This window comes from Scleropages formosus, chromosome 16 (genome assembly GCF_900964775.1).
Source record: "Scleropages formosus chromosome 16, fSclFor1.1, whole genome shotgun sequence".
NCBI lineage: Eukaryota > Metazoa > Chordata > Actinopteri > Osteoglossiformes > Osteoglossidae > Scleropages > Scleropages formosus.
Window position 1 is genome coordinate 3,834,040 of NC_041821.1, and position 20,459 is coordinate 3,854,498.

At 50.3% G+C, this 20,459-nt stretch overlaps 1 protein-coding gene across 1 annotated transcript; it reads left to right on the top strand.

The window, feature by feature from the left end:
* The first annotated feature begins 332 nt into the window (after nt 1-332).
* On the top strand, nt 333-16,290 carry fam193a (family with sequence similarity 193 member A). Its single transcript, XM_029259151.1, has 22 exons — nt 333-709; nt 2,467-2,532; nt 2,812-3,063; nt 3,376-3,530; nt 3,617-3,784; nt 4,116-4,347; nt 4,562-4,686; nt 5,149-5,296; nt 6,589-6,666; nt 6,879-6,994; nt 7,083-7,340; nt 7,597-7,741; nt 8,008-8,187; nt 8,387-8,638; nt 9,853-10,066; nt 10,285-10,500; nt 10,677-10,965; nt 11,553-11,739; nt 11,925-12,155; nt 12,437-13,265; nt 14,720-14,801; nt 15,232-16,290. The coding sequence occupies exons 1-22, from the start codon at nt 518-520 to the stop codon at nt 15,323-15,325; spliced, it is 4,509 nt and encodes a 1,502-aa protein (XP_029114984.1). The 5' UTR covers nt 333-517; the 3' UTR covers nt 15,326-16,290.
* The last annotated feature ends 4,169 nt before the right edge of the window (nt 16,291-20,459 follow it).

Genomic DNA, 20,459 nt, shown 5'->3' on the forward strand with positions numbered 1-20,459 from the left:
GTAAATCGGTTAAAAACTTTATACAATAAAAAAAGAACAGGCCATGTGGCTTATACTTTTGTTCAACCGTGAAATTACTTTTTCCACCCCACAAAAGTAACATAGCAGGAAAAAGAAACTACACAAAACTACAACCAATAGAAGGTACGATGACGGGAAATAGCTGTCAACAGCGAATAGCGCGCTGGGTGTTGTAGTTTACGGCATCCAAGAAAGAAGACCCGCGGAAGTCTTCGAAAAGTCTCAGAAACACCCTTTCCCATAATCCTCCACTTTACGCGCACGAAAAAACGTTCTACGCAACGATACGCGAGACGCAAGGTCCAGCAGCCTGTGGGGTCGGCCATATTGGAATCTGGAGTCTGTATAGTCCCCTGAAGACACTGAGTGACGGCTTGTTTTGGAGGCTCTAATAGAGGTATTCTTTGCCGATATTGTGAGCATTTGAGCCAAGACAATTCCAGCCGGGCGTCCGCCTTCTCCAGACGGCAAGCTGTCTCTAACTTAAGTCGGAGCGATGAGCCCCACCGACGCCAAGCGAGGAGCTAAGCGCAGGAAGAACAAGCGGGGCGGTGGCAGCGGCAGCTGCAGCGGCGGAAAGGCCGGAGCTCCGGGCGCGGGCCGCGCTCCCCAGGCGCCCGGGACGCCCGCGGTCATGGGCTTCCTATCCGGCGGCGACGCGACCAGCGCCACGGGCCTCAGCGCGGAGGTAAGGGAGGTCAGTTCGGGTGAGGAGACTCACTGCGTCTCTTCCCACATCGGGAGCGCGCCCGTCGCCGCACCTCGAGGCCTACGGCGGGGGCGCGAGGGCGGATTCGCTACTCCTGTCTCCTCCTGTGGCGACAGCCGGGCTCGCGCTCTCTGTCACACGACAGCCGCCGTCGAGGACACCTGCCCGTGGGTGGGGACCACCCTCTCCTCCTTTCCGTTCTCCCTCCGGCGGAGCCCCGTCACTCCTGGGGTGCGGAGGCTGCATGGGTGGCCCTTCCTTCTTCGCCGGGCTTGCTGGGAGACTCGGTCCCCCGGGTTCCCCGCGTGCCGTGTGCACCTGTGACTGTGTGTGTGTGTGTGTGTGTGTGTGTGTGTGGGGGGCCTGCCCGCCTGCCGCCCTGCTCCTGGTCAGTGGTGGGTCACGGGTTCCTCTGCAGGGGCACCAGGCAGGAGAACATGATCATGAGGTGGAGGTCAGGAAGAATGGCTACTGGGGGGGGCAGGCAGGTGTTGCCCTGTCACTATCCTATCCTCCCTACATCCCTCACGGTATTCAGCGTTCGGGGTGAAGAAGATCCCAGGCTCGTCCCGGAGAGGTTGCCATTGTACAGTTTCACACACTTGTCAGAAAGGTGTGTTTGGGTGCAGATACCGGTGGCTACGAAATGTGACAGTTGAAGATTGCCCTAGAGTCTCCGATCGGAGGGGGAGTCGATCACATTTGTATCTTTTTTTTTTTTTTTGATTCGTCTTCATACTAATTGACGTTCAGATTTTGACTAATAAGTGATGCAAATAATTTTTTGTTGATCTTTTTGGTCATAAAGAATGTTTTTCCACATTTTATCCATATTTTATCCCCTTAAGGCTGTGTGACAAACTCAAATCCAGCTGATGCTCAGTGAGCTGAAGCAGGTAACTCCATTTACACACATAAAGCCCTTAGAGGGAGCCATTACTTTGTTTACCCCACCTGATTAAGGTAAGGGCAGAAGAATGCAGCCGATTATGTCGTCTTACACTGCGATACAGCTGGAACACGTAGTGAAGGTGGATCCTCATAATAGGATGGGTCCTGAACCTTCATCACACTGTGCTTGACCCTTAACCCGAGTAGATCGGTCTGTGTAATGGATCGATTATCATAAACGACGAACCGGTCGGATTGACTCGACCTGGGGTGAGTCGCGATGAGCAAATCATTCCTGTCTGGCAGATGCTCTTGGACTTTGGGTTTAATATTTACCCATCAGCACCCTGTGTCAGGCACCAAAACCTGGCAGGTACAGCAGCTGGGACCTGAACCTGTCACCTTGTGGGTGCAGGCCTTTCGCCGGCACTTTACCACCGCTCAAGAGGCAATGCCCCGTAGCCCAAGTCTCCCCCTGTGGCTCAGCTGCCGATATCGAGGGGGTCGATATCGCCAAGCATGAAAAACTCTGGGACGAGACCAGAGGACAAAGGCGACTTTCCTCTTTCTGTACCCTGCTGCGCTGTTGGCACACTGCATTCTCTGCCATTCAGTGCTCTGCCTTTAACATCTGTGTGATGCTGACCAAAGAGACTTATTAAACATCTGTTTTAGTTAAACTGTTGTCCTGGTGATACCCACTGTTACGGTTTACATTGCGTTTTACATGTCTCTACTGTATTAGAGAGTCGGGGAATAGGTCTAGTGCAGGTCTGTGGGCACTACTGCTTGTAGGAAGTTATGAGTGACGCTGATTTTGTTTATTGCACTGCTGTTGGGTGTAGGTCTCGGTGAATGGCGCACAGTTTCCAGAGGGTCCGGTGAATCCCGAATTTTCGAACATGATGCAGGTAATGGAACGTCGCTCTTTCTAGTGCCGTCTCTAGAACGGTGGTGCTAAACTCAGGGAAACCCTTAAGCGGAATGGTGATTATCTTTGTCTTGATGCTTACTGCCCTTCCAAGACAAATAAACAGCACCATAATAATCTCAAGATAGCGATCGCCTCTGATTGAAGTGCGTTTTTAACGTTTCTATGAGCGTTTATTTTTCCTCACCTTTTGCAGGTTGTTACTACTTCCTTGTACAGCATTGATGTTTGGTCTCCATGCTTCTCCTCTCTACCTCAGACCCCATTCACCTTTGGTCTGGGACAGAGGGCACCATACACAGGTGGCGAGCGCTGCCTCCTCTGCAGGAGCGAGAGGAAGGACTGCCCCTCCCTGGATGGGGGCGTTGCCGGTTCTAGTGCGGGGCCGCTGTCCGGCTCCTCCTCCTCCTCCCCCAACAGTCTGCTGCAGCTGCCCCTGTGGGTGTGTCCCGAGTGCCGGCGCACCGTGGAGACGGAGGAGCGGCCTGTCACCCGGGACCAGCCAATCTTGGTGAGTTTAGACCCCCCCACCTCCGCCCAGGTCTCGGGGGAACACTGCTCCTGTTCACTGCCAGGGTGGGTCGCTCGCTGTTGCTTTTCGCTGTGTGGAGCTCAGTGTTATACGTTAGTGCCCTGACATAATGCGTAATTTGGAAAATGTCCCACAATCCCTCTTGATGCTCTTGTCTGAAAATCTGCCGGTAAAACTGTTTTTTGGTCCATTTCTGTGTCTCTTTTCCCCTCTTATCCTGCTCAGCTCTTGTTGAAGTTACTGTGGACTCTGCACTTCTATCTCAGTGCCTTTTCTTGCTGCTCTGGTTAGGCCCAGAACCAGGACTACTTGTTGCACATGCCCTTGGGCAGCGGCGCCTCCGCTACGGAACCCGTGGCAGGATCTCCGACACTCCCAGGCTCTGGGCTCACTACCCCGCTCTCTTCGGACCCCACGTGCAGCTGCGAGGCCTGTGTTGAGCGCAGGTGAGACCCGGTGCCTGCGTCTCTGCATTGCGGTCCCCATGCCACGAGATGATCCATCAGCCACCGCCTCTTTGTTTCTCTTTCAGGGAGATTTCGGTCGAGTCTGAGAGAGAGTCCCAGCAGCTGCAGAATTACTGGTCTGAGGTGCGCTACTTGGTACGGTGCATTTACCGGCAGACGGGGACACCGCTGGCTGACGACCGCGACCAGCCTTTGGACCGCGACAAGGAGGGCATGAAGGAGTTGGTAGACAGGTGCGCCGTGGGGCCGGGTGCCCCTAACATGAAGCACCGCGTTGCGCTCTCCGCTCTACTGTGTCGTGCAGCATCATTTGCAAGCAGCTGCAGTGCAATGCTCATTATTTTGGTTTTGGTGGGTGTACACATGGCTGCGTTTGACTCGTTCCAGTGGAGTCAGAAGTCTTTGACTCTTTGCACGCTCCAAGTCAGTATTCATGGGTATTAGTAGTTTTGGAAGGGCGGGCTCATGCCAGAATGAGCAAAAAGTTCTGGGCTTGGGAGGTGTGATGTGTGGATGGGGAATGTGCCGTGGTGTAACTCCCCGCCCTGACCTCTTGACCCCCAGGCTGTGTGAAAAGGACCCCTACCAGCTGTACCAGCGGCTGGAGCAGCAGGCCCGGGAGTACGTGCTGGAAATGAAGGTTCGGCTCCTGAAACACCTGTCTGCGGGCTCCAAGGCGTCGGCACCGGCTGTACAGGGGCCCTCGCAGGCCCACCAGTTCATGTCCCTGCTGCTGGAGGAGTACAGAGCCCTGTGCCAGGCAGCTCGCACCATCAGCTCCTTCCTCCTCACGTTGGTGAGAAGGGGTGGGGTGGACAGGGAGGAATGACTGTAGTTCAAAGAAATCCAAGAAAAAAAATTCATACAAATTTTCATCTGGTGCATCTGTAAATGTCAAAGGTGGATGTCTTAACACAAATAAACATTATTATTATTACTGTTATTTTCAAAGAAGTGCAATGGTGAGGTGTTGTAGGCTCCCATTTAGCATCTGCCTTTGTGTCCTTCAGGAAAACGAGCACTTGCAGAAGTTTCAGGTGACCTGGGAGCTGCACAACAAGCACCTTTTCGAGAACCTTGTGTTTTCAGAGCCCATCCTGCACAACACTTTGCCTTCCCTGGTGGCGCAGCTCAGGTAAGGGCAACACGGCTGGACATCCCCAAGCGCTGGCGTAAGCAGCGAAGTAGTTGTGAGTGTTCGTGAACGTTCAGCATTCGTTACCAAACATGAACGCTGCTCTTCACTGAGAGAAACCCCAGCGCTCTCAGGCAGCAGCTTATTTGTACATTTGTTTATTGCTATTTTAAACTGCTCAGTAATGATGTTGAGATGTAGCTGCTCCTTCAGGGCTCATATTTTCTAAGTACATTTTTTAATGATGTAGTTGCATAGAGGTGCCGTTAGAGATTGCTGTGGACCCCAGAGCAAAGTACAGGGTAGATGTTTCCAGCAGCCTCAGGACTTGTGTAACTGCTCAGTGGTGACAGGAAGTGCAACTGTTTTGGCCCCAGAGTTTACGTTGATGCTCAGCTAATGAGAGAATGAACTATAACTCATGTTTGCTTGTGTCTTTGTGTACGTACGTGTGCTATACAGGCACGGGACGGCCTCCCGCGACTCGTACAGTGAAGACATGTACCGCACATTGCTGGAGAGCTACCACCAGCTGGACCGGGAGATGAACGTGGTGGCAGTGGAGTGGCTTGAGTGCGAGAAGCGCATCGACGACTATGTGGACGAGCAGGTGGGTGGCTCGGGCCTCGTAGAAACACCTGAGTCACGCAATCACAGCGTGTTACACCTTGGATGTGGATCACTGTTTCGGGTGGTTAACACCTCCCACCCCCCACCAGCAGTCCTTACCACAACTCTTTAACCATCATGAATGTTTTTTTTCTTCAACATTAGCTGTTCAGTGTTTTGGGAAAAAAAGGCATAAAGGACAGAAAAAACCCATAGCTCGTTAACAGATGAATCACACGTGCATGTAGTGAATGACAGAGCTCATAAATTTAATATGAATCTGACAGCCACCTTGACATTTATTCATTTGGCTGATGTCTTTCTCCAAAGTGACTTACAATATTATTTAATTATTTACCCATTTATACAGCTGAGTAATTTTACTGGAGCAGTTTAGGGCAAATACCTTGCCTAAGGGTACTACAGCTGGAGGTAGGACTTGAACCTGCAACCTTTGTGTCCAAAGGCAGCGGCACTAACCACTACGCTACCAGCTGAGAGCCACTGGCAGTGCTTTTCTACCCCGAGATCTGAACAAAGTCACCACGGTGAGGTGGTACCAGAAAGATGCACAGCTTATTTATTTGGTAGAGCAATCATCTAAATAAATGCATGATGGCTAAAGCAGCTAGGAGACTGAACAGCAGGAAAATTAAATCACCCAGGAGTGTGAACATTAAAGGGCAGCATTAGCCTCTGTTAAAATGAACCTTTTCTTAAAATCAAAATTTTTAGGGTTTTTTTTATTTTTTTAAAAGCTTTTTTTCCCCCAAGTGGGACAATATTTGTTCAGGAGTATGAACGTTAGCTTCTGATACAATCTTTTTTAAAATCCACAGTTTTAGTGCTTCCGGGTTTTTTAATGTCTGTCAAGTTTACTGCCTACAGTAGGATCTGAGGCAGAGCTGTACCTCGTTGTTGTACATCTCTGTTCCGTTACCATAATTTCAGTTCTCAGGCAGAGTAGGCAGTGGTGATCGATAGGTGTTTTGGAGATGAGATATCACATCGGAGAAGGGATGGCGCTCACAGGGATAAACGGTGCGAGTTGGTCTTGTCTGTGCGCTTTGTCAGGGTGCCGGTTTGCCTTAAGACTGCTGTGCTTCCTGACAGCCGTTACATTATATTCTGCGAACTGTGGCTTTTCAACAGTCACCTTCCCGTCCTTCCTCTGGATCAAATACTCAATGCTGCCTTCCAAAATTACCCTGAAAGGCTCTGTTCAGGGAGTCAAGCACCGGTTCACAAGTCCACGGTGCGATTTATTTTTTTGTGTCTTTGTTTTTCCGAAAGGTGTCATTGAAAACAAAGCAGCGCCTGTTGAAAGAAGAACGGGAATTCTTTAAACAAAGAAGACTTATTGAGGAACAGGTAAGATCCTGTGCATGCTGCTTACAGCCTCGGTGATGGAAATAACTCTTCTTTAGATCCTTTATGACTTGGTGGCATGTCTCCGGCACACTGGATTGCTTTGTGTTGGTGGAACAAAGCTCGAATGTTGCTGATGTCAACTCGTGTAGCATTTCTGAGAAGTTCCTGCTTCCCCACGTCAAGCAAACACGTTGTTATTTATGTGTTTTCAGTTAACAGTGAGTAAAAAGTCTCCGGCTGGAGAAGGCAACTTCACAGACACCATGAGGCAGATGCTGTCGTCTAGGCTCAACATACCAGACTGTCCGAATTGTAATTATCGGAGAAGGTTAGTGGCAAGGTTACCTTTTTCCTCGCTTTGTTTACCCGCGTGCAAATTTGCACGAGCGCCTGTTGGTCACGTGACTCTGCAACAGGTGCACCTGCGACGACTGCAGCTTGTCCCATATCCTCACCTGTGGCATCGTGGATTCGCCTGTCGCTGACGAGCACGACGTCCGGCTGCCTCGGCTGCCCCTGCCCCCAGGGGCGACACCTGGCTTCCTGCACGAGGCGCACCCTCCCAGCGTGTCTTCGGCTAGCTCCGGATCTGGCTCGGCCTCCAGCTCTCCCGTCACGGTCCAGCAGCACCCCCGTCTTCTCCTCCTCCCTGATAGCGGTGCTGCCCCTGCCTTGTGAGTCACACCTTCTTCCCAGGCCTCTCCACCATCCACGCTCTGCCTCGTACCCGCTCCCTCCCCCCTTACTGCTTCCTGCGATGGGAGCTGCTCCGCTGCTGGTGCAGACTGACATCTGCCATGCGAGTCGCTGCTGTTCCGGTGACATCCTTTGTGAGGCATTGCTGCGCTCCGGAGGGGGCTGCATTAGTGCACCCTGTTTTGGCACAAGTTTTGCTGCAGAAAGTAATTTTCCTTCTTTTTGTTGACGCAGCAGTAACAATGATGACGAAGTGCCTCTGCTCTCGGCGGACATCTACCCGCTGAACAGCTACTCAGACGCCAAGGTGGTGGCAGTCATGAATGGAATACACGGCGAACTGAACGGCGGGGGAGAGAAGATGGCACAAAAGAACGAGGTGTGTGTTCCCTTTAGGAAGTAAAAGTTTTTAGTATGCCCCTAGTTGACTCTTGGTTGGTTTGCTGAGCTAGTGATTCGCACTCTTTTCTCTCCCTTTGGAGAACCGTATTCGAACACGTCCAATAAGCAAAGACCACTTGAGAACTCGCTAGTCCCTCTCTGTTCATGAGGGCTAAGGAATAGAGCTTAAAAGTGTTTAAATGTTATTGGGCACCTCCCTTTGGTGGAGAATCATTAGTTCTCCCCCATATCCCCGATGCCCAGTCTCCCAGAGCCAGCAGCAGCTCCAGCTCCAGCTCTTCGGAGGCGGATGAGGAGGAGGCTGATCGGGAGAGCGCTGGGGAGCCTCCGGGGCAGCAGGGGGTGCTCTCGCCAGAAAAAAGGGGTGCCTCTAAAGAGACTGCACAGGCTGAAAGTCCACCTCCTTCCTACTCCCATCAGCAGGTGGGCATCTTAGCTGTTGCTTTGATGGTTATGTGGATGAATTATAAAAAATAAGGCAAATAACATCGATGGAGCAGCTGTAAACTTTAATGTCGTTTGTTTACTGAATTTGTGTGCAAAATTGTTAATGTTGAACTAATTTAGTTAATCAGCATTAGATTGCATCCTGATATCCTGATGGGTGTTTGGTCCTCCGCAGACGGAGCCCAGCCCACGACCCTGCGAGTGCCACGCCTGCAGCCAGGCGCTGTCCGGGCCGAGCCCGCCGGGTCCTCCTCCAGCCCGCTCGCACCACACCGGGCACCCGTTCCTCCCAGAGAAGGCCTCCCATCCTGCCTTGCACCTCTACCCCCACATCCATGGCCACATGCCCCTGCACGGCCTATCGCATCTTCCCCGGCCCTTGCATCACCCCACAGTTTACCCCGGCGACCCGCTGCAGCACAGCAAGGTGAGGCAGCTGTGCGCCACCTGTGTCCTCCATGATTACCTTCCTGAATACATCACCTGTATTCTTCATATCAGAGGAAGAAGGTGGGCAAACGTCTCTAGTATCTGGGTTAGCAGGCGGTACAGCGATTACATCTGTTACTTTGCAATGAAGGACCCAGGTTTGAATCCCACCTTTTGCTGTTGTACCCCTACAGCAGAACCTGGTACTGTTCCGGTACAGTAAAAATTACCCTGCTGTACAAATGAGGAAATTTTATGTAAATTAGTTTAAAAACCCAGAATTGTATGTTGTCTTGTTCTAATGGTCAATAATGACAGCTGAACCTGTCCAAAAGTGAGACGCTTCACCTCCCTACTGGTCCGTCCAACTCTGAGGGACCCTTTATGAAACTGAGCGACTTGCTCATTTTGTCAACGCCATCGCTTAAGGGCCTGCCAGTAACAGTCGATGGCGGTGCTCTGACGACTTTCCACTGTCCAGAGACGTGTTTCAAGTGGACCGGTAACTCCAATTGTCCATAGTGTGTGTGTGTGCGCGTGCGCGCGCGTGCATGAGAGATGGTGTCGCTCTTTTGTGTAGATGAGTGGCTGTAGCGTGTCTAGCCCGTAAGTCATCTTGGGTGGCGAAAGTGTCAGCTAAATACTATATAGTTTTTGTTGTAAGTCACTTTGGAGAAAAGCATCGTCTAAATGAAAGCGTGCATGTGTGTCTGACTGATCTGGAGTCAGTCTCTGTTAGTGCCGTTCGCCTGTCCACCACGAGGTGTCGCTCACCATCCAGCCCCAATGATACAGAAGCGTTATAGTGGAGTGAAGTGTTCAGCAGTGCTGTTTCCTCTAAATTCAGGTGTTGTTAGTCAGTCAGACCATTTTATTGAAAACTACTTCTCTGAGGTTTGTACATGACAGCATGGTGTAAATTTACTGTCAATACTGTGTCATTTTACTTTCAATACGGGGAAGTTTCTTGTTCAAAGGTATGTAGTACAGGAGGAATGAGATCTGAACCTGGGTCCTTCGGGTCAAGGATGACGCTGCTAACCACTGTGCCAGCTACTAGCCTGTTTTGTCACAAGTTATCCACAGTTGAGTAATAAGTAATTTAGTAAATAACTTAAGTGTTTCACCTGGTACATCAGAGTTAACGTAAGGGTATATAATGTGCTTTTATAATCCGCAAAAGGAATATTAATGGTCTTGCTGGGCTTTCAGACTCTGCCATCGGCCCCAATATCCAGCCACGCCAGCGGTAAGCACCAGGTGTTTGCTCCGTCGCTGCCGGACCACGTGTACCAGAGCTGCTTTGGGAACGGCGGCGACTGGAATGGTGCCCTGCAGTGCCCTTCGCTCAAGCTGGACAACATCTGGGACACCAATGTGATGAAGAGCTGGAACCCTGCCATCTTCCTGCAGGAGTCGCTTCCAGGTGAGAAGCGGTGCCACGATACTTTGTCGAGGTCCCTCACCTGACTTGCTTCCGTAGATATCTGCCTCCACAAATGGATGTAAATACAAGTAGATTAAAGCGTGTTGAAGCTCAAGCTTCTGGACGTTTAACGTGTCCGAGACCCGGAAAGCTTTCTCGAGCGTGACCGCCCTTCTCCGTGTGTCCCTGGGATGTCTTTGGATGCACCCCTCTTAAAGGCGACATGCCTGGACCGCCACTCCCCGAAGTCCCGCTGCCGTCAGCCAGCAGCATGGCCCCCGTCACCACGGAAACCAAGGAGAAGAAAAACGGGGCCAAAAAGAAGTGTCTCTTTAACTTCCAAGATGCCTTCATGGAGGCCCACAAAGGGGTGTTGGCGACCTCCTCGTCTTCCCCTCCGGTCTCCTGCACAGCCACCACCACCACACAGTGCAGTAAGTTCCCCGGCCCTGTCTTGCACACCTCATCCTAATCCTGCTGCCATGCAGACGGCAGCATATAAAATATAAAAGCGCTGGAATCAGGCAGGTGTGAATTTTTGTTGTGTGATGATTGCAAAACTGGCTCTCAAAAACTCACTCTGTCTTACACACACGCTTTTGTCTCCCAGGTGAAGTGTTTCACAGTGTAGGTAAAGAGGACCACAGACATCCATCCCCAACTGCCCCCCGCAACAGCCCCACAGGTCTGGCCTCCCTGCCCCCCCTGTCCAGCACACCTCTCCCTCCAGTGTCCACAGCGCACCTCCCCAGTGTGGCCTCGCCGCACTTTCCAAAGAGAGCAGCTCCGGCCCCCGGCTTTCTAGATGCCTCGCACCAGGGCCTCTACCTCTCCTCAGCCGAGCCTGCTGTTGCACCCCAGGCTGAAGGCTGCGTCAGTGCCCCGCCCAGTGTGTGCAGGTGAGTTACACCAGCGTCCCTCTTCCATTAACGTGCTGTGTCAACGGCAGTACAAGTTTGAGGGGTAAGAAAAGCAGCTGTTTCTGTTGTACCATGTTCCTGTGAAACATGGCATTATTGCAGTTCCTGTCAATGTATGAATCTCCTGCTAAAAACCCCATCTCACCCAAAAATAAATGAAATGTCAGTGTAAAACCTACTGAAATATGTAAGGCACATGAAATTAATGAAAGAATTGCTGGTCTTGATACTTTGTTCTTTTTTATAATGTCCGGCATCTGTTCCAGCTTTTCTTTTAAGATGTTGCCTGAGACTCGAGGAGATGTTTCCATGCTTTTACCTCTTGGGCCAACCATGTTTTACTGTAGTACAGTAGAGCACAATTAGATGCTAAATGTAAGAAAGTGTAATTCCCAATCTGCGCTCACAGAGTAAGCAGTATATATGTAGGCTTTCCTCCGTTAATTGTGCTATATCTGCATTTCGTTATTAATGCCTGTTACGACACAGCTCACCGTATTGAGCGATCAGAGATAGGGACACATCTCACCCTGATCCTTCTGTGCAATTCCTCCCGGCTCGGGCAGCGACCCGGACTGTGACGGACACCGGTGCGAGGCCAACAGCGGCTACGACCACCAGCCCTACGATGGCGAGGAAAGCCAGGACGAGGACAGCTGCTCCGAGCACAGCTCCAGCACCTCGACCTCCACCAACCAGAAGGAGGGAAAGTACTGTGACTGCTGCTACTGTGAATTCTTCGGCCATGGTGGGGTACGTAACTGCAGTCTTTTCCAACTTTAGCTGTTTGGATGCGCCTGATTATTGGTGGGTGAGAGCAGTCTGTGTGTTCGCTTTTCACACCAGAGCACCTATTCGTAAAAGTGCATTTTACCTGTGTAGGTGCTCCTGTAGCTGTACAGTGCTTTTCTGAGCCCCGAGTTGTTCCTCCCGCACAGCCCCCTGCCGCCCCGACGAGCCGGAACTTCGCAGAGATGCGTGAGAAGCTGCGGCTGCGGCTCACGAAGCGGAAGGAGGAGCAGCCGAAGAAGGAGGACCACGTGCCTGACCGAGACGGCCTGGAGGACAACCGCAAGGTGGAAGACTTGCTGCGGTTCATCAACAGCACTGACAGCAAGCCCACCAGCGGAGCGAAGGCTGCAAAGCGAGCCCGGCACAAGCAGAAGAAGGTAGCGCCTATGGATTTCCTTGGAATTTCGTGCAACGTTAACTATTCAGCAGTTAAGGTGCAGTTTTAAAATACATCACGTTAAAGCTGCACCAGTGATATGATGTTCTCTTTAATGTTGTTTAGAAGGAGGTAGACATGATTAAATTTGGAACCAGCATTATTTGCATGCAGTTAAACCAGCAGGAAATTTGAAGCCCATCAGAAATGAGCTTTTTACGAGTAAAAGGGATTCTGTTCACTTTTCTCTGTAATCGTGTGTGTGTGTGTGTCGTGTTTCAGATGGAGGAGAAGGCGCGGGTGGAGGCGGAGGCACGAGAGAAAGAGGAGCGGCAGAGGGAGGAGGACGCACTGAAACAAGAGCTGCTTCGCCTCCAGGAGCTTCAGCATCTCCGAGCGGCGAAGAAGAAGAAGAAGGACAAGGCCAAGGAGGCGCAGAAGCCGGACGCAGCTCCTCAGAATCCGCAGCCCCTGAAGGAGTCTGCGCAGAAGGTCCTGGACAGCTTCACCAACGGTAAAACCCACCTGCTGCACAATGTCAATCAGATACCGGCACCATGTACAGGACAGGCGGGGCCCAGGGCAGAGCAGGATGGCAGCGTTAGCAAGCAGCCGCTGGCAAACGGGAAGGACACAGGACCGCAGCAGGTCCAGCTGAGTTCCAGTCCAAACAGCGACCGCGAGAAACTGGCAGAGGTGGGCGCATCGCCTCGCGGGCACAACGGCAAGTCCCGGCTAAAGCAGCCTCCAAGCGGGCCCTTGGTGGAGAGCGGAACGAGGTCGACAGAGAACACCAAGAGAGCGGCAAATGTCAGCCCAGCTACATGCGATCCTTCACTGTTGGAGGCCAAAGCCAGGCCCTGTGAGGAGCCCGGAACAGACGTGAAGAAAGAGGACCGGACAAACACCTCGGGGGGCAAGAAGCAGCTGAACCACGTCAAAGAGGAGAAGGTGGAACTTCCACAAACAGCACCACCACCACAAGCACCACCACTGCAGGCCGATTCACCACAGCTGAATGGCAAGGCCCACACAGCCGAGTCCCCGCAGCCCAAAGGAAAGGCTAAGAAGAACAAAAAGAAGAAGGGAGACAAGACAAATAATTCCATAGGTAAACAGGTCACATGCCAAGCTCAGCTCGTACCCTTGTTCACGTAGTGGGAATGTACTACAGGCATGACATACATTTACACAAACATTGATTCATTTAGCAGATGCTTTCCTCCAAAGCAGTGTACAACTCAAGAGCAAACAGCAAAAAGTACATTTCACCATCAGACAGATTAAGTGCAGACATGCAGTTGTCAAAGTACAGTCAATACCACAGTTTAACCAGTGTACGTTACACAGGTAGCTGCATATGGAGTTGGTAGAGAGTGAGGTTTTTGAACAGGTAATGTAGTCCTAGTTTATAGAGCATGTAGGAGATGAGAGAAGTGAGTCTGAAAGAGATGTTCTGAAGCCATTCTTGAACACTGAATGGGATTCAGCAGCTCTGAGGGAGCTCATTCCATTACATTAGAAATCAAAAGCTTTGGGCTCTTGTTTATTTGGCCCTTGTGAGTGGGACCACCGAAGGTGGAGGAGTGTAGCAGTCTGGAGGGGGCATAGCAAACAATTGGCTCCAGTAGGTGTTGGGGAGCAGATCCATTGCTGGTCTTGTAGGCCGTAACCTGCATGGTGAACTGAATATGGGCAACTTCAGAAAGCTGACGAGAAGGGTTTGGTAACATGGATGGACTGCAGGAGCTTCTAAGTAGCTGGTGCACGCACATGGGTTTCATTTAATTGTTGTCAGTCCAGTGTGGGGTTACCGTGGCACATCTAAGTGAAAGCCCGAGTACATGCTGGATGGGACAGTCCATTACAGAGCTATTGCACTTAGTCTCTCTCACACACACACACACACACACTACAGGCAATTTGAAACACACATCATTGGTTTGTGAGAGGAGACCAGAGTGCCTGTGCAAACCCCCATGAAACACATGAGAGCACACAAACTCGACACAGTCCGAGCTGGAATCGAACCCATGTCCAAACGCACAGCTCAGAGCTGTGAGCCACCAGTGCGACCCGTTGCCCTATTGTTATGCCCACGACATCATTACACGTGTGCTCACATTTTTTGCATCTCGTTGGTACATTTATGTGTCACAGTCCGCAGGCAACTTAGACTTGCAGTACTACTTTAGCTGGTTGTATAAGGAAACTCGTCACTTAATATTGTAAGGATGCAAAGCAGTTCAGTAGTACTGATATTACTCTGGTAAAGTTTTACTTCTTCCTTTGCTCGCTTAGTTGTCGCAGTGTCCAGTTTCGGTACCTGCTTGCACAATCAGGGTGGAGACCAGGGGCATCTTCTGGGAAGGAGCGTGTAGAGTTGAGGTGCTTCCTTGGTGACGCACAAACACACAGATGGACAAAGAGTGACTCATGGAGGAGCACTGCATGACAGGAGGAAAGTGAAACACACAAAACACTGTAAAATAGGGTGAGTGTAGTAACAGGCCTTGGACCACATTCTTGAGTTACACATATTTAACACGACTTCCCTTCTCCTAGATGATGTGTTTCTACCCAAAGACATTGATCTGGACAGCGTCGAAATGGACGAGACGGAGCGCGAAGTGGAGTACTTTAAAAGGTATTTATAACGGCAGTGGTCTGTTTTTGTTTGTCCTGCTTAGAAACATTTCCATGGCGACATTATTTTTACTGATGATCGGTCTGTAGCTGTAGCATCGGTCTGTATCTGTGCTGTGACACCTGTTACATGTGTGAAGGAGGAGACGTCATTTTCTTATCAGCATCACAGTGCTGAGAGCGCGTCGCCTCTAGGTGAATAAAAACACACGAAACGTCCCCCTGCTCTACTTTGCTGGGTGTGATGAGCGCTGTGGTCTGTTGTCACACTCGTATCTCAGGAAACAGCGCTGCTCTCGTCTTACGCTCCCTGATGTTGAGATGTCTGTTGACAGTTGGTGTGTTGACCTACATCACCCTCAGTGTTGTAAACACACTCTCTCTCTCTCTCTCTCTCTCTCTCTCTCTCGCTCACCCTCTCACCCACTCAGGTTCTGCCTGGACTCAGCCAGACAGACACGACAGCGACTCTCCATCAACTGGTCCAATTTTAGTCTGAAAAAAGCCACGTTCGCTGCCCACTGATGGACATACAACGATATTTGTTTAGAGGGGAAAAGGAAAAAAAATACACAGAAACAGAACTTTGGGGGGAACGATTCTCCCTGAAGACCTGTGCCCTCGGCCCCCACCCCACCCCCCTCCCCCTGCTGTGCGAAACATGCTCCTCTGGCCCGCGAGGCCACCGCTGCCTTGCCTTGTCCCTGCTGCTATGCGGTTCCTTTCTGGAACACGTCTGCCGTAATATTCTAGCAAAACTGGGAAAAAAAAAAAAAAAAAAGAGAAACGACAAAACTCAAAATGCTTCTTTCTACCGGGATTTGTTTGCTTGTGTGCTTTTCAGTCTGTGCAGGATGTTCTGGAGGCAGGATCCCTGTTTATCCTGGCTTTTCTTTGGCTTCTAGGGTCCCAGCTGCTTCATATATGTTTGGATACTGATCCCTCCAAAGCAAAACAAACAGGAGGCGAAAGATCAGTATAAAAAAAAAGCCCTTTGAGGGAGAAGCCACATTATCAAAATTCACACACACAGACCCCTCCCCCCAATACACGCTCACGCCTCTGAATTCAGATTACTGTCAAGGAACTGGCGTGGTCAGCAAATGCTTCTGTTGAGCTCCAGCCTTAACATACACACACACACACACACGCACGTGCGCGCGCACACACAACGCCCACATCATTTTCCTCCAAGCAGGAGGGAGGCCTCTACTTGACAAGATTACTTAGTTCCATTTTACAGTCCACAGAGTGTACAAGTTGTGCAACTTTTTTTTGTCTTTTTTTTTTCTTTTTTTTTTTTTTGTTTGTAGCCAGCTTGTATCAGAATGAAATTGAAAAAGAGAACAATACTCACACTATCAATCTGTTATAGAGTGTATATTGTGTTAACACTGAAGCCGGATTGGCTACTTTTTAACATATTGTTAAGTAATATAAAAAAGAAACTCTTGTCTTTCTTTTTTGAAAGATGGAATACAGTAGTATGGCAGGACATGTGTTGTGTCTTCATTGGGTTCGCTTTGGCCTTTTAGTGTCGACAAAAAAAATCAATGGGCGCCTGCTGGGGCGATGTTTACAGTGAGTGCCCGTAAGCACGCGGTGGTTAATGTCATGGGTAAGAACTCGACATGCGGAACAAAGCGGAATTGGCCGACCATGTCTGAGCGTAACGCTGCGTCACCCATCAGTCACTCGGTTACTTGAGAACACGCTTGAGTTGCATGCGGGCATTCCGCTTTGATCGCCAGGTCGCGAGCGCGTCCCAGCACGGTGGGCACAGATTACTGATTTCTTTCATAATGTGTTGACTCCGCATAGGAACATTGATCATTCTGAAATCTCGGTGCCCCAACGTGTCAAATCACAGGCGGTGGTGAGTCATGATTGACGGCTGCCTCAAGTGCAACTTTCCAGTAAAGCTGCATAAATATAGTAAGAGGTGTCTCACACACACACACACACATATACAGTGTGTGAAATTACTGAAGGAAAACATCTCATCAGCTCCTTCGGGTGCGGAATCTGTTGACTCCACATAATGTTTCTCAGATAGAGCTGTTGAAGGGATGTGTTTGTTCTTTGAGGTTCGGATCTCCAGCTATAACCCATAAATCCTCCGACTTCCTGTGAACAAGAGCAGAAACTTTGGATGGGGGTGGGTTCCACTTCGTGCCTTAGTATGATCAGGAAGCCGTAGTGAGAAAATGTAACGTCGTGTGAAGCTTCACGTACCCATATATTACTGACTATGAAACTATTTCTGAACGTATTTTTTTTCCAGAAAGGACGTCAGTTCTCGACAAGAGGGACTCGGCTGTAGCCGAAGCAGAAAATATCGAGCGGAGAGCGGGTCGGGGCACCGCGTGGACACCTTTCGGAGAGGGAACTTTTTGTGTCATCTTTGAACTTCCTTAGTTATTTCACACATCCTGTCCTACAGCACAGTGCGTGGTTCAACAGCCACCCTCGCATCACATGAAAAAGTGAAAGATTGAATTAACACAAAGACTTTTGACTGGGGAATTCATTTTTTTGCAGGTATGCAAACAAAAAAAAACTCCTTTGTAATTCCCCTCACGATTTTTCTTTTGGGATATTTACCGGTGTCATCGGAGCACTGACATACGTGAAGTCATATGCTTGTGTCAACCGACTATGCTGGATTCTACGGTGTGATTAATAAGCAGAATATGTGTGACGTCACACTGACAATGAGCTCATCGTGCTGTGGTACCCCTGCGAGAGGCAGCCTGCTGCAGCTTGGGGATGTTTTATTATTGCATTCCGTTTAGAGCTTTTCATTCAGCCTAGACTGCTCATTTTTATTCTCCAGAAATAAGAAGGAATGAGTAACAAAGTTCTGAACTTTCCGTAGGGAGGACTTTTATGAGTATGTGTGTGGGGCAGGGAGTGTGTAAGGAATTTGTTGCCGTTCTTGCTCTTCCTGTTTCCACACTTCTATAAAGAACTGAAACAATCTTTTGTCGCTGAAAATTTAGCGATGGGCATTTTCTGTGAAACCAGTGCAGACAATGTCCTCGCTTGGATTTTCACATAAATGTTGGGTCTGCGCATAAATCAATGCATTGTTATGAAATACGGCAGTTGAGGAAAGGAAAACAAAAACTCCCAGGACGAGAAAAGGGGAGGAGAATAAACCCCTGGGATCTAAGCGGCAGTAGCTGCCCATCCCTGCTGGACTAAACGAACAGTCGTATCATTCATTCGTCATCCGGAGCTATCACGAAATGTTTAGCATTTATACGGCAGGATATCTGTACTAGAGTTCAAGGTAAACGTGCTGCTCAAAGGCAGTACAGCAGTGACCGGAGTGTAATTTGGACCAACTGTAAATATCCCAGGGTGCCACACTACAGGTGGTCCCCAATTTATGATGGTTTGACTTGCGATTTTTTTCAACTTTACGATGGTGAGCTGGCAATAGACATTCAGTAGAAACCGAATTTTGAATTCAGATTTTTTTTTTTCCCAGGCAAACGACATGCGGTGCAATACTCTTTCGCGATGCTGGGCAGCTGCAGCGATCCGCACCTCTCAGTCTTGTCACGCGGAGGTGTGTATTAAATACATTTTCGACTTACGATATTTTCGACTTATGACGGGTTTCGAGGAATGTAACCTCATCATAAATCGGGGACTGCCTGTACTGACTGTAGACAGAACTGTGTAGGGGTGTCATAACGGTGGGTAGCTGGGGGCTTAGTGTTTAGAGCTCCTGCCTTTACACTCAGAGGTCACGGGTTCCAATCCCGCCTCTTGCTGCAGTACCCTTGAAGAAGGTACTTACCCTGAACCGATACAGCAGAAAAGTACCCAGCTGTATAACTGGGTAAATGACCATGTAGCTAAACGCCAAGCTTCTTTAGTGAAGAGTGTAAAGAGTAAATGAAATAGTGTGAACGGGCTGGTGGATCCAGAGGCCCATGAGGAGCCCATCAGGGAAACTCCTGTGTTTCTGCAGCAGCAGATGTTTCATTTCCCAGAAGTGGTCCTCTACCCTTCGGGGTCCCTAAAGCGAATGTTCCGACAGACATGGTAAAAATGCAGATGTTGCCGGCCCAGCACTACGGTACTAGTAATTCTACTAGTAAGTGCGCATGCGGTAGCTACAAGCGCGATCCACCGAGCTTTGAAGTAGCAGACGGCGACGCGCCGTGTTTTGGGAATTCCCGCTTTTATGGGAATTTCCCGGCATTATTGGACACCCAAACCATTAGAAGTCATATTTGCCCGTTGGGTGCTTTCGGGCCACGCGTCAGCCTTCCCAGCCCCCCGGGACGCCGAACCGTAGGACTCGTGGGACGACCTGCCCTTTGACACTTTGACACGGGGACCCTTTGCGCCTCCGCCTCCCCACGGTTCGCAGCCCGTCATCGATGAGCTCCTTTGAGCTGCGGACAGAGGGAGGAGACGTCGTGCTGCTGAGAGACGCCGACAGTTAGAGCTTGAGATGAGTGAAATGAAGGCTCTTTAACCATTTCCTAGTCAAGGATCATGACCTAATTGTTTCCAGACAGTCAAGTGGTGTGTGTATCGCCGGGGGAGAGCGAATGAAGATCTGCTCTGAATGTGGGGAATCCCTGGCAAGCGGTCATGTTTCTTTTTTTATGTCAGCGAATGGGGAGGGGGTGGCGCTGGCGGTGTTGTTGGGGGGGTCCTAACATTTACCTTTCTTTTACCCTTTATGGAGCGGTTAGCTGCTGTAACTGGCAGATGAGAAGTGAAACGAAAAAAGTGGTGACTATTTCCTGGCGGGTGTCACATGGGAGTCCTCCATGGGTTCACATCCACCCCCCACCCCAGGGTGAACCGGACCACCCCGCGCAGAAGCAGCTCGCCCTGCACCCCGTGGGAAAGTGACGACGCGCGTCCCTGAGAAAATGGAAAGAGCAGCGAATACGAGTCCCTTTGCGTAGCCTACTTGAGTTCTCCGCCCACTGGTGCTCTTCACACGCTTCTGACATCGCTGTGAAATTTCGTCGGAGGGTGGAAAAGGACTGAGCAGCGCAAGACGTGTCCCTTGTTGGGCTTGGTTTTGACGCAGGCCGTGTGTCCATGTGAACCAGGCCAGCGGCACCTTTCTGTTGACCCATTTGTGACGGTCTTTCCTACACTGTTTACATTCCTTCGGTGAGACGGCAATTTTCTCTAAAGCCACTTGCCACTATTTACCCGTTGATACAGCTGGGTCATTTCTACTGAAGCAGTTCAGGAGTAGTACCTTCATCAAGGACACTACAGCAGTAGGAGGGACTGGAACCTTCAACCAAAGGTCACAGTAAGCACTATGGCATCTGGTGCCCAGCCACTTCCCAGCCCCTTCCTAGCAGCATCCACCATGGCAGGAGCTTAAAGTCCCTCGGCCCAAATACCCTTTGGAAAGACCCCAAGTGCCCCAAGGCCCACTGATGATGCCCTTTTTAGGTGCTTCATATAAGCGAGGAGTTCCCCTCTCCCTGCCTGGTCTCCAGCCCTCCTGCTGACCACTCCGGCCCAGCAAGAGCCGCGAACACAAAGCCGGTGACCGCTTTGTCCGCATCAAGGTTCATTCCACTACCTCTGGGTAACCTGCATCGTTTCCTTTCCATAATACTGTACTGCTGTAGTTAACATCAGAATCATTTAAAAAAACCAG

Coding starts and splice junctions, on each gene's coding strand:
- fam193a (XM_029259151.1), top strand. CDS start 518: ATGAGCCCCACCGACGCCAAGCGAGGAGCTAAGCGCAGGAAGAACAAG. Junction 8,188..8,386: donor CTTCCTACTCCCATCAGCAG/GTGGGCATCTTA, acceptor GGTCCTCCGCAG/ACGGAGCCCAGCCCACGACC. Junction 13,266..14,719: donor CAAGACAAATAATTCCATAG/GTAAACAGGTCA, acceptor CCCTTCTCCTAG/ATGATGTGTTTCTACCCAAA.